Here is a 10903-nt window from a genome sequence, read left to right as displayed (position 1 = left end):
CGGCGGTCTGGATCTCCCGGGAAGTGATGGTGGAGCGCTTGTTGTATTAAGCCAGGCGAGAAGCTTCCCCTGCAATGCGCTCAAAGATATCATTCACAAAGGAGTTCATGATGCCCATAGCCTTGGAGGAGATGCCGGTATCTGGGTGCACCTGCTTCAGCACCTTGTACACGTAAATGGCGTAACTCTCCTTCCTGGTCTTCCTACGCTTCTTACCATCTTTCTTCTGGGTCTTAGTCACTGCTTTTTTTGAGCCTTTCTTGGGTGCTGGAGCAGACTTGGCTGGGTCAGGCATTATCGATATAACAGATTTTCACACAGAAAAAACATGTAACTGAAAGCTCCCAGACCTGCTTCATTTATAGTCAGCTCATGCAAATAAGGATTTACCCGTGCTGAATGCACTATTGGGTAGACGTGTCATGTGATGTACTCCGCCTAAAAAAACCATTATTCATTTGCCGATTGGTTCGTGCATGAACATGTATTGCATTGGTTGCTTTTTAAGCAGACCAATCACAGAGCAGGTTGTAGGTCCCATCTGAGTGTATATATAACAAGCAGTTCAAGATCGCAAACTTGTTTCAATCAGATTTATTATATTGTATCTTTGTGAGTCGGACTCAAGAATGTCTGGAAGAGGGAAACAAGGCGGCAAGACCCGGGCTAAGGCAAAGACCCGCTCATCTCGAGCTGGGCTCCAGTTTCCAGTTGGTCGCGTTCACCGTCTGCTGAGGAAGGGAAACTATGCACAGCGTGTTGGAGCCGGGGCACCGGTGTACCTGGCCGCAGTTCTCGAGTACTTGACGGCTGAGATTCTGGAGCTTGCCGGAAATGCCGCCCGTGACAACAAGAAGACCCGCATTATCCCCCGCCACCTGCAGTTGGCTGTGCGTAATGATGAGGAGCTAAACAAGCTGCTCGGTGGGGTGACTATCGCTCAGGGAGGCGTCCTGCCCAACATCCAGGCTGTACTACTACCCAAGAAGACCGAGAGCCACAAGGCAGCTAAAAGCAAGTAAAGTTGCTTTTAGATACATGTCCCCATAACACAAAGGCTCTTTTCAGAGCCACCCACCCCGTCCCTAAAGAGCTGGTTCATGGCTTCAAATATACCAGTGCTAGTAAACGAGCCCGATTTAGCGGTAGAGCCATTGTGCGCCTTCTAGAATTAGAAAACTTGTAATAGTGCAGACACCTAAAGGGGAAGTTTATAGCTCTGTGTATAGAACGTGGGGATGGCTCTGTAAAGGACTGTACAGGGAAACCCAACATTCTGATATAAACATTAAAGGTTTTTAACTTGATTTGCAACGACTACTTGTGACTTGTTAGCCTAGTTCCCTTTGCCAACGCTGGATAGATGAGACTTCAGCCTTTAACGATGGCAGCGACAGGCTGGCAGGAAGGAGCGGGGTACTACAGAGTGTGGCAACTAAATAAGGAGACTGGTCATGTAGCCTCCACCGCGGGGGTAAACGGAGCTGAGATTTTAACAACGTTCTGCCACTTAAATTAATATGTAGTTTATACTCCAGCTCTTTTAGAAAGATTTGGTGGCTCTGAAAAGAGCCTTTGTGTTTTTTGTGTGTATAGGAGTGCCGAGTACCATCTATGCCCTCTCCCCTCGGATCCTGCGGGCCAGCTGGATGTCTTTGGGCATGATGGTCACCCTCTTGGCGTGGATGGTGCACAGGTTGGTGTCCTCGAAGAGCCCGACCAGATAAGCCTCGCTGGCCTCTTGTAGGGCCATGGCAGCAGAGCTCTGGAAGCGCAGGTCGGTCTTGAAGTCCTGGGCGATCTCTCTCACCAGACGCTGGAAGGGTAGCTTACGGATCAGCAGCTCAGTGGATTTCTAGTAACGGCGGATCTCTCGGAGGGCAACAGTTCCAGGTCGGTAGCGGTGAGGCTTCTTCACACCGCCGGTAGCTGGGGCGCTCTTCCGGGCAGCCTTGGTTGCCAGCTGCTTGCGGGGAGCTTTCTCTCCAGTAGATTTGCGGGCGGTTTGCTTGGTTCTGGCCATCGTGCTATACGCTAGTACTGTTGGAAGTAGAATGAATATGACTAAAATAGTCGGCAACATCTCTATTTATGCGCTGTGATTTAATAAATTTAGAGCGCCCTTCTTCCTGATTGGCTGAGGGAAATTTTTGGCGGGCTCTTTCAAAGTTACAACGACTTTGTTTCCTCCTCAGTTGATTATGTACAGAATGTAAGATTACACGCCAGCGCGGAAATTACAATAAATGGTGTTTTTCGTTTGTTTTGTTTCCTTCTATTCCAGCCAGAATAAACAACGAGAAACATACGGACGGTGATACGCTACAATTGTGGACTCTGTTCGGGTGTAAAGTCTCTTGAAATAAATGACATAATCACATACAGTACTGAATAGCTGCCCTGAGCGGGAACAGTTTTGTGTTTAAACAATATGATACCTTCAAGCTACACTCCGGGAGATCATAGTATATACTGTAACTGCAGTAAAAGCAGCCTAGCTCAATGTATCAGCAAAATTCACAATATAATTATAACCATTTTACTAATAAAGCATTAGGAATACATTTATATTATGGTAGGTATCAGTTGTCAATTTGTCATATTGTAAATAGTATTTGAAATGAGTATACTCAGAAGTTTTGCATGCAGTGGATACAATACGATACTAATGAGAAACAGTTGCTTTTGTTACAATCCTATGAAACATTAGTGGATACAATCTGTGGCACATTAGTCCACAAGTTAAACTTCATAAATCGGAGAAACTACAGGAAGAAATACAGGGCTACCTCTGGATAATATATAAGGGTTCACAAAATACTGTACTCGGTGGAAATACAATTCAGAACCATTGTACTAAAGCTTTAGTATAGAAAATAAAACCCTTTTAATGGCTATAATAATCCCTGAATTTTTCTATCTGCACAATCAATATTCTTATTTATTATTTTTCGGCTGTTCTATTTCTACTGTCCATGACTCCTGAACATGCAAATACTTAGTTATTACTGAGATATAATTAGTAATAGGGAATAAAATATCATATGATATGAGAAAAAAGGAGACAAGAGAAATGGTTATCCAACATATGATATAACTTAAACATGCGACCAAAGGAAAATATATTCGTTTATGTTGTTTCCATTATTTTCCCCATCAAGTTAGTTAGTACCCAGTAGAAGAATACATAGCATAATAATCATCACATCAAATCCAGTTATCAGATCTCCCCCATCCTCCTGTTACTACAACATCTCCCCCCACACTCATCCATTTCTAAGCTCCTATCCTTCCTCTTTGGGGTAACACAGGCTGATCTGTCCCAGATGCTCTGCACCGGCGGAGATGTGTCTATCATTTGACGTCCATAACTCGAAGCTACAAAGCGCACCCGGTAATTTGCTTAATGGTTCAGGGTCTATAGAACCTAGCATGGATCTTGGTCACTCAGTCACCACGCATGAGAAGGATGGTTTGCGGCCGGCCACCCACTCTAGGAATTCTGGAGACAGTTTTAGCAGATAATGAGCCAGGAACTCATGTCACTTCTTTGCCTGTTCTGTTGATCTTCCATCCATCAGGTCACAATTGCCTCTGCTAGGTGCCATATACCCAAATCGAGCTATAACCACCTTATTGATAGCTCAGAATCTTACACCTACGACTCTGAGGTGACAGATACATTGTATATGTTAATATGCTCATACAGGTCACTTGATGCAATACTGGGTGAGTAGGGATGTTAGGCCGGATTACAACATTAGTATTTATTTGGACCCGTCATTCGCTGGCTCGCTATCTGCTGTGCAGGGCTGTCTTTCCCTCTTCCTTCTACACTCTCCCATCATTCCGCTTTGTATTTGTCCAGTCTACCGTCTGTTCTTCTTGTCTCCCCATATTGCTCCCATCTCTCCCTTTTCAAATCATAAAGTAATGGGATCAGGCCGCCATCATTCTTTTTACAGACACATTTATCTTATTAAATACACAGAAATGACAAGCAACGTGGATCACTAGAGGAACATTTTGGTAAAATGCCCCCAGCATTCTCCACATCCCGGGATCCCAGGCTAGATTAATCTGTAGCTGACTGTGCTATCTGTCCTTATCATGAAGAGCCCACACATCACATTTCTGTCTTTCAATATGTGCCCTGCTCTGTACAGATTGTGCCGCAGAGCACCTTCATTATCTCCAGGGCCAGGAGGAGAGAAAAAAGCCCCGATGGAACATTTTAGCAGCAGAAAAAAGGAGAAATGTGATACATGCCGGGCAGGTGCAGCCTGGTGTGGGTGAGCTGCCAGTGGCTATTCCTGTTTTCCTTCGCAACATCAAAGCCAGCATTGACCATAAAGGGCCAGGAGAGACCATGGAGCACAAGTGTGGTGCAGATAGCCAGCTCGTTTCTCTTCTCATGCCGTATAAATTACTATTTTTCTGCGCTAGGGAAACACAAGTTGACACCAGAATGTCCCTTACACAAAGACATTGAAGGGTTTACACGGCTACATATTCTGCCAATGGGAACACAGAACGCCCCACGCTCAGCAGCCAATCACAGCACAGCCAGATGGGTATATAAGCAAAATCATAGTTGTATTATTGTTATTAGTTGTTATACTCAGAAGTATTCCGTAAAATGGCAGGAACTGCACCAGCCGCCGCCGTCCCTGCTCCATCAGAGGACGCAGCCAAAAAGAAAAGACAGACCAAGAAAGCTGCGGGAGAATCATCCAAGAAGAGCCCAAAGTCTTCTGGTCCCAGTGTCTCAGAGCTGATCGTGAGAGCCGTGGCTGCCTCTAAAGAGCGCAGTGGGGTTTCTCTTTCCGCCTTGAAGAAGGCTCTGGCTGCCGGAGGCTATGATGTGGAGAAGAATAACAGCCGCGTCAAACTGGGCGTGAAAGCTCTGGTGACCAAAGAAATTCTCACCCAGGTGAAAGGCACCGGCGCTTCCGGCTCCTTCAAGCTCAATAAGAAGCAGGTTGAAAGCAAGAAGCCCGCCCAAAAATCTCTGAAGCCCAAGAAGCCTGCGGCAAAGAAAGTGGCCAAATCCCCGAAGAAGCCCAAGAAAGCTCCGAGTGCAGCCAAGAGCCCGAAGAAGGTCAAGAAACCAGCAAAGGCGGCTGCTGCCAAAAGCCCAAAGAAGCCTAAAGGCGTCAAGCCTAAGAAGGCTGCCAAGAGCCCGGCCAAGAAGGCAGCGAAGCCCAAAACTGCCAAGAGTCCGGCTAAGAAAGCAGTGAAGCCCAAAGCTGCCAAGAGTCCTGCAAAGAAGGCAGCTAAGCCCAAGAAAGCTGCGACAAAGAAGTAATGGATTAATCGCCGCATCCTCGCTTCCTTATTATCACACCAAAGGCTCTTTTCAGAGCCACCCACCCTCTCGTGGCAGAGCTGTAGGCAGATGACGGCCTGGAAGGGGCGCCCTGTACAATTGAGTCATTAGATACAGTAAAATAGAAATGAAATCTCCTGGGCTTACTGAGCAGCAGTCACTGCCTTAAGCTTGTGATTTCTGTGTGGTAACGCAGTGTTCTAGAATAGAGCTGATGCTGCAGCAGGACAGCTGGGGAAAGGTATATCGGATGCGCTGGTTTCTACTTTTAGCCGACTACTCGGAGCTAAAGACTAGTGCTGGGAAAAGCAGCAGCGCGCCATCTGCACAACATTCCCTTATACTTTTATCTAATATTATTTACTAATTTCCTCAAGGGAACCTAACACATTTATTAAGTTTCTTATATAGCGCAGCATATTCCGTTGCGCTTTACAATTGTAAACATTAATCTCCACCGAAGTGACGCCCAGCTGCTTAGTGTTATGATCGTTTATGCAGCAATGTCTGTAAACCATGTCCTTGTCTAGCAAGTCACTGGTTTCTTGTTCACTAATTTGTTTATGCACGGTGAAAGGTGATGCGGAACACTTGTGGCGCCATATAAATATGATCATATATAAATGAACAAACTGCAGGTTAGCCGAAAAGCAACAGGATTCTTTTTTTTTTGTAGCAAATAAGTTATTCTGTTCATTATAGATCAGGCGTTGACGATGCTGCTTACCGTGGAAAAAAAAATAAATCAAATAAAAGCAGTATGTTCATCCAGCTCATTTCAGGAGTGTTGTAGGTGGCCCTTAAAAGGGCCTTTGTGTTTCTGAAAACGAGATCAGCCAGAGCTAGTTAACCTCCAAAACCATACAGAGTGCGGCCCTGGCGCTTGAGAGCATAGACCACATCCATAGCGGTCACAGTCTTCCTCTTGGCGTGCTCGGTGTAGGTGACGGCGTCCCGGATCACGTTCTCCAGGAACACTTTCAGCACCCCGCGGGTCTCCTCATAAATGAGACCAGAAATGCGCTTCACGCCCCCTCTCCGGGCTAGACGGCGGATAGCAGGCTTGGTGATGCCCTGAATGTTATCCCGCAGCACCTTCCTGTGGCGCTTGGCTCCTCCTTTCCCGAGTCCTTTACCGCCTTTGCCTCTTCCTGACATCTTGAAACCTGTTCAAATCTGTAACAAAAAAGAAACCGTATAAGCAGCACAGCTTCCAGCTGCCCTTTATTAAGTCAATGTGCGGACCTGATGGAAGCCTTACATTTTTGAGAGGAGGAGCCATCTGTATCCCTCCCTTTCTTTTCTAAAGACAGGACTTAGCTCTCTGTGAAACTACTTACTACCATTACAATGCAGTCTCTGAAAATCAGCCGCAGTGTAACTTTAATTGTATCATTTCAGCTGCCTGAGACTGTAATGGATAGTGTTGCAAGTTCTTTTTAACTATGAATACTATTTCAAATTCAGAAACATGTAGCTTTTTCTATTGTCTTTGAAACTCAGCAGCTGTCCCACAATTATCCTACAAATTCCGCTGCCAGTGAAAACAGCACTCAAGATAAAATTATCATTGTAAGTCTATTATAGCAATATAGTGATTTCTAGTCTACAGTACGATGTGGATAATGTGCGGTTATTCTTTTATCCAGATTCTTATCAACAAAGGTTGTGATCACATATTTGTGCTCGTTTAAATAGCACTTGTAATTTTTATCACACATAGCGATAGCTCTAATCTACATTAAATGTAATTAATCTTGGTGGGTATGTGTATGAAAACATTTGCTGTATGTACCTAATTTTTGGTTTATTTTTCCAAGCCTGATCTACTCTTCCATGTAATTAGTGCATTATACTGTAGTCATTTCCAATAGACGGTCATTCACTGTCTCACTGGTAGCACGTATCAATATCATGCACAATTTTGCCGGCACCTCACTAGTTACTATGCAGCTTTACTCCAAAATGATTAGTAAATTAATGTTATCGGTATAGATCTGGTATTATATTGTTGGAGTCAGACCTATGGTGCTTGTATTATACCATCTCCCTATTTTGTCTCACACACACGATGCCACTGACGTGTCCTGTGAGTTGTTCGGATGTTGCCTGCATCCAAGTGTGCTACAAGCTAAGCACAGGATCACCTTATATAATCACTGTAATTGATATATTTAAGGCCGGCTGTCTTTCTGTACTCCCTACGTTAACAATCATGGAAAATGCAGATCAGGGCGTACTTTATTATCTAAATAAGGGATGGTTTTTATTCTGGAAACATTTTAGCTATTCAAAAATAGTTTCCTCTTAAAGAAACTTTTTTTGCAACCAGCAGAGTGCAAAGAAAACTATGCATGTAAGAGATTCAGGCTATACAGCCTCGGTTTCTGCGATTCAGATAAGTATAGAAGTAGGGACATAGCACAAACCATGATAGTTACAGCCCGTTAAGAGAGGAGGTGGGTGGCTCTTAGAAGAGCCTTTGTGATCATGTGGGAGGGAGAAGGAAAGCAGATCACTTGGCGCTGGTGTACTTGGTGACAGCCTTGGTGCCCTCGGACACGGCGTGCTTAGCCAGCTCTCCCGGCAGCAGCAGGCGTACAGCGGTCTGGATCTCCCGGGAGGTGATGGTGGAGCGCTTGTTGTAATGAGCCAGGCGGGAAGCTTCCCCTGCAATGCGCTCAAAGATATCATTCACAAAGGAGTTCATGATGCCCATAGCCTTGGAGGAGATGCCGGTATCTGGGTGCACCTGCTTCAGCACTTTGTACACGTAAATGGCGTAACTCTCCTTCCTGGTCTTCCTACGTTTCTTCCCATCTTTCTTCTGGGTCTTAATCACCGCTTTCTTTGAGCCTTTCTTGGGCGCTGGCGCAGACTTCGCAGGCTCAGGCATTTCGAAGCAACAGACAAAATCTCTTTCGACAATGTAGAAAATGTGTTGCTGACACAGCCCAGATCTGCTCCATTTATAGTCAGTCCATGCAAATGAGGCTTTAGCCCTTCTGGATGTACTATTGGGTAGACGGTTTGGTTTTTTTCAAATGTCGAACGGCAACATAACTCCACCCTCTAAATGCTGATTGGTTTGTGCATGACCCTAAACTGCATTGGACATTGTGTAAAGGGGACCAATCACAGAGTAAGCACTGGATTTCCTGTTTGGAATATAAGGAGTATGGCTGGCTTATAATTCATTTAGATTTTTTTAGCGCTTGTAAATCGATCATGTCTGGAAGAGGGAAACAGGGCGGCAAGACCCGGGCTAAGACAAAGACTCGTTCTTCTCGGGCTGGTCTCCAGTTTCCTGTTGGCCGCGTTCACCGTCTGTTGAGGAAGGGAAACTATGCACAGCGTGTGGGAGCCGGGGCACCAGTTTACCTGGCCGCAGTACTCGAATACCTGACAGCTGAGATACTGGAGCTTGCAGGCAACGCTGCCCGCGACAACAAGAAGACCCGCATTATCCCCCGCCACCTCCAGCTCGCCGTACGCAATGATGAGGAGCTAAACAAACTACTCGGTGGAGTGACCATCGCTCAGGGAGGGGTCCTGCCCAACATCCAGGCCGTGCTACTGCCTAAGAAGACGGAGAGTCACAAGTCGGCCAAGAGCAAGTAATGTAATCCTGGCAACTTCCACTACAAAACCGATGTCTCTGTAATAGAACAAAGGCTCTTTTAAGAGCCACCCACGTCTTCCTACGAGAGCCTGGAACACGGCCATTGTTTCTTATTGTAGTGACGCCTGGCTGCTCAGCAGCGCTTTGTTTTACCCCATCCCCAACATTCCATCCAGATTGGGGATAGCAGCTGTGCAGAGGAGGCTCTGCTCTATACACACGTCCATTAAAGACTACTGCTGCTAAAACGCTCCCTCATGTATAGAAGCTTTGATCTGTTATGGCACAAGTCTAGTAATAGTCTTTCTACTTCAGGGTCTATAGGGTATCCACAGGATACCTTGGGGTATAGGCGATGACGGCAGACATCCAGGCACCACAGAGTTACATTTTCAGCCTCCCAGGATGCACTGGGGTCCCTCTCCTATACCCCGCCCCGAGCCTCAGGCCACTCAGTTTTCGTAGGTGTCTGGCCGGACCAGTCGCACCGTACAGAGGGGGGTCTTTTTAAGGCCCCTGAATATTTCTTCGCAGCTGTGGCTGCACAACTAGAGTGCTCCAGCATAGGACAGTCAGTATTGACGTCCATGCTGTCACTCCTACACCCCGCCGGTACCAGAACGCCGGTACCGATCCGGGTATGCTGGTAGGTAGCTGGGGTCACAGCTAGCGGTGATCCTCGGCTACCTGGACTGTGGCCGGATGCACGGGGAACAAGGTAAGCTGCGGGGTCCCGCGGTGGGCACCCGCCGGTAACACAGTCCTGTTTGGTCCCCAGGCAGGGGGCTCCCTGGGGACCAGCTGCGCGTGGGGCCAGGTACTGATCCTGCGCCTTCCACTAGACCACCAGGGACAGCGGGCCGCAGCATGTGCGGTACAGCATGGCGTCCCAGGGGTTAATAGCACGCCAGGGGAGAACGCCTTCCCTGTCTCACAGCCGGCGTCTCCCCCGCTGCACAGTGCCATTCCACAGCGGTCTGAGCGGGCTGTGTCAGCGCTCCTCCCCCGGGCCCTGCCTTCTCTCTGCTCCTCGGTGGCCATTTTCTCACTACATGTGATGGGGATGGCAAACGCTGCTGGAAGCTGATACAGATGCCATTGCGGTCCGGGTCCCCCACATACCTCTCCTTCAATTAAGGTCAGTGTATGCAGCACTGTTTCCTACCAGGCTCTGGTCTGTGTAGTTGATCGCAGTGCTTGTAATGCAGGATGTTATCTGTGCATTGTATGTGACTTAAATGCTAGCGCTGTTTGCCTGTACTTTCATTTCTGATTCTCAGCCTTTTCCTATCCCCGTTCTTCTGCTACAGCCCTTGCGGTGCGGTGTCGCAGGGTGTTTATTACCTCACAGTAAACGTGGTTTTTCTGTGTGGGAGGTCACATACGCTCCGTTCACACTCCTCATGTCGGAAAGTGAATGAGGATATCCTCTTCCAGCTATAATGTACTGATATCATGTGCAGTTAGCGGAGGGATATGTAGACGCTGAGGGTTTATGGAGGGCATGTTGTATTATATATCATGCCCTATTTCTGTCACTGTGCCTGCACAAAAAAAGGGGACCGCCCTCGGCTGGCTAAGATGCTTACAGCCTTTGTGGGCAACGCCCCCTGCGTTTCCCCAAGGGGTTATCGCAGCCTGTGGTGGTCTCATCACATGCAGGGGTCCCTGGACAGTTGATGGTACCCCAGTGTATCCTGTTTTTCGCCCCCCCAGGTCTCGCAAGAGCCTGTGTTGGTGAATTTATTGTCCAAATGGTATAGCACCTAATGGACGTTTTACAGGGGGAGTCACCATTTCGGCCTTCTAAACGGCCTTTCGGGTCTCAGACGGGTACAGACATGACGTCTGATGACGGTGACATTATTGACTTTTTCAGACACGAGCCCCTTAGTGCAAAGGAGGCGTAGTCTGGGTCTAAAGTCTATATACCTGGCCTTCTACGGGCAGTC

The 10903-nt window shown here is 47.1% G+C and overlaps 5 protein-coding genes and 1 pseudogene across 5 annotated transcripts; 3 read left to right on the top strand and 3 right to left on the bottom strand.

Annotated features, from left to right (window-relative positions):
* The first annotated feature begins 595 nt into the window (after positions 1-595).
* LOC148515541 (histone H2A type 1-like) lies at positions 596-1441 on the top strand. The gene has a single exon (XM_088479989.1). The coding sequence runs from the start codon at positions 630-632 to the stop codon at positions 1020-1022; it is 393 nt and encodes a 130-aa protein (XP_088336115.1). The 5' UTR covers positions 596-629; the 3' UTR covers positions 1023-1441.
* Positions 1442-1597: 156 nt separating this feature from the next.
* Positions 1598-2038, bottom strand: LOC148515540 (histone H3-like; annotated as a pseudogene).
* Positions 2039-4626: 2588 nt separating this feature from the next.
* Positions 4627-5366, top strand: LOC148515539 (histone H1.5-like). Its single transcript, XM_088479988.1, has one exon. It carries the CDS (start codon positions 4640-4642, stop codon positions 5306-5308), a length of 669 nt encoding a protein of 222 aa, XP_088336114.1. The 5' UTR covers positions 4627-4639; the 3' UTR covers positions 5309-5366.
* Positions 5367-6175: 809 nt separating this feature from the next.
* Positions 6176-6487, bottom strand: LOC148515538 (histone H4). The gene has a single exon (XM_088479901.1). The coding sequence runs from the start codon at positions 6485-6487 to the stop codon at positions 6176-6178; it is 312 nt and encodes a 103-aa protein (XP_088336027.1).
* Positions 6488-7815: 1328 nt separating this feature from the next.
* LOC148515537 (histone H2B 1.1-like) lies at positions 7816-8253 on the bottom strand. The gene has a single exon (XM_088479987.1). It carries the CDS (start codon positions 8223-8225, stop codon positions 7845-7847), a length of 381 nt encoding a protein of 126 aa, XP_088336113.1. The 5' UTR covers positions 8226-8253; the 3' UTR covers positions 7816-7844.
* Positions 8254-8547: 294 nt separating this feature from the next.
* Positions 8548-9023, top strand: LOC148515536 (histone H2A type 1-like). The gene has a single exon (XM_088479986.1). It carries the CDS (start codon positions 8558-8560, stop codon positions 8948-8950), a length of 393 nt encoding a protein of 130 aa, XP_088336112.1. The 5' UTR covers positions 8548-8557; the 3' UTR covers positions 8951-9023.
* Positions 9024-10903: the final 1880 nt, after the last annotated feature.

Source organism: Taudactylus pleione, unplaced genomic scaffold, assembly GCF_031769625.1.
Source record: "Taudactylus pleione unplaced genomic scaffold, aTauple2 ptg000248l, whole genome shotgun sequence".
In the NCBI taxonomy this organism is placed as follows: domain Eukaryota; kingdom Metazoa; phylum Chordata; class Amphibia; order Anura; family Myobatrachidae; genus Taudactylus; species Taudactylus pleione.
This window is presented reverse-complemented; position numbering and strand designations above follow the sequence as displayed.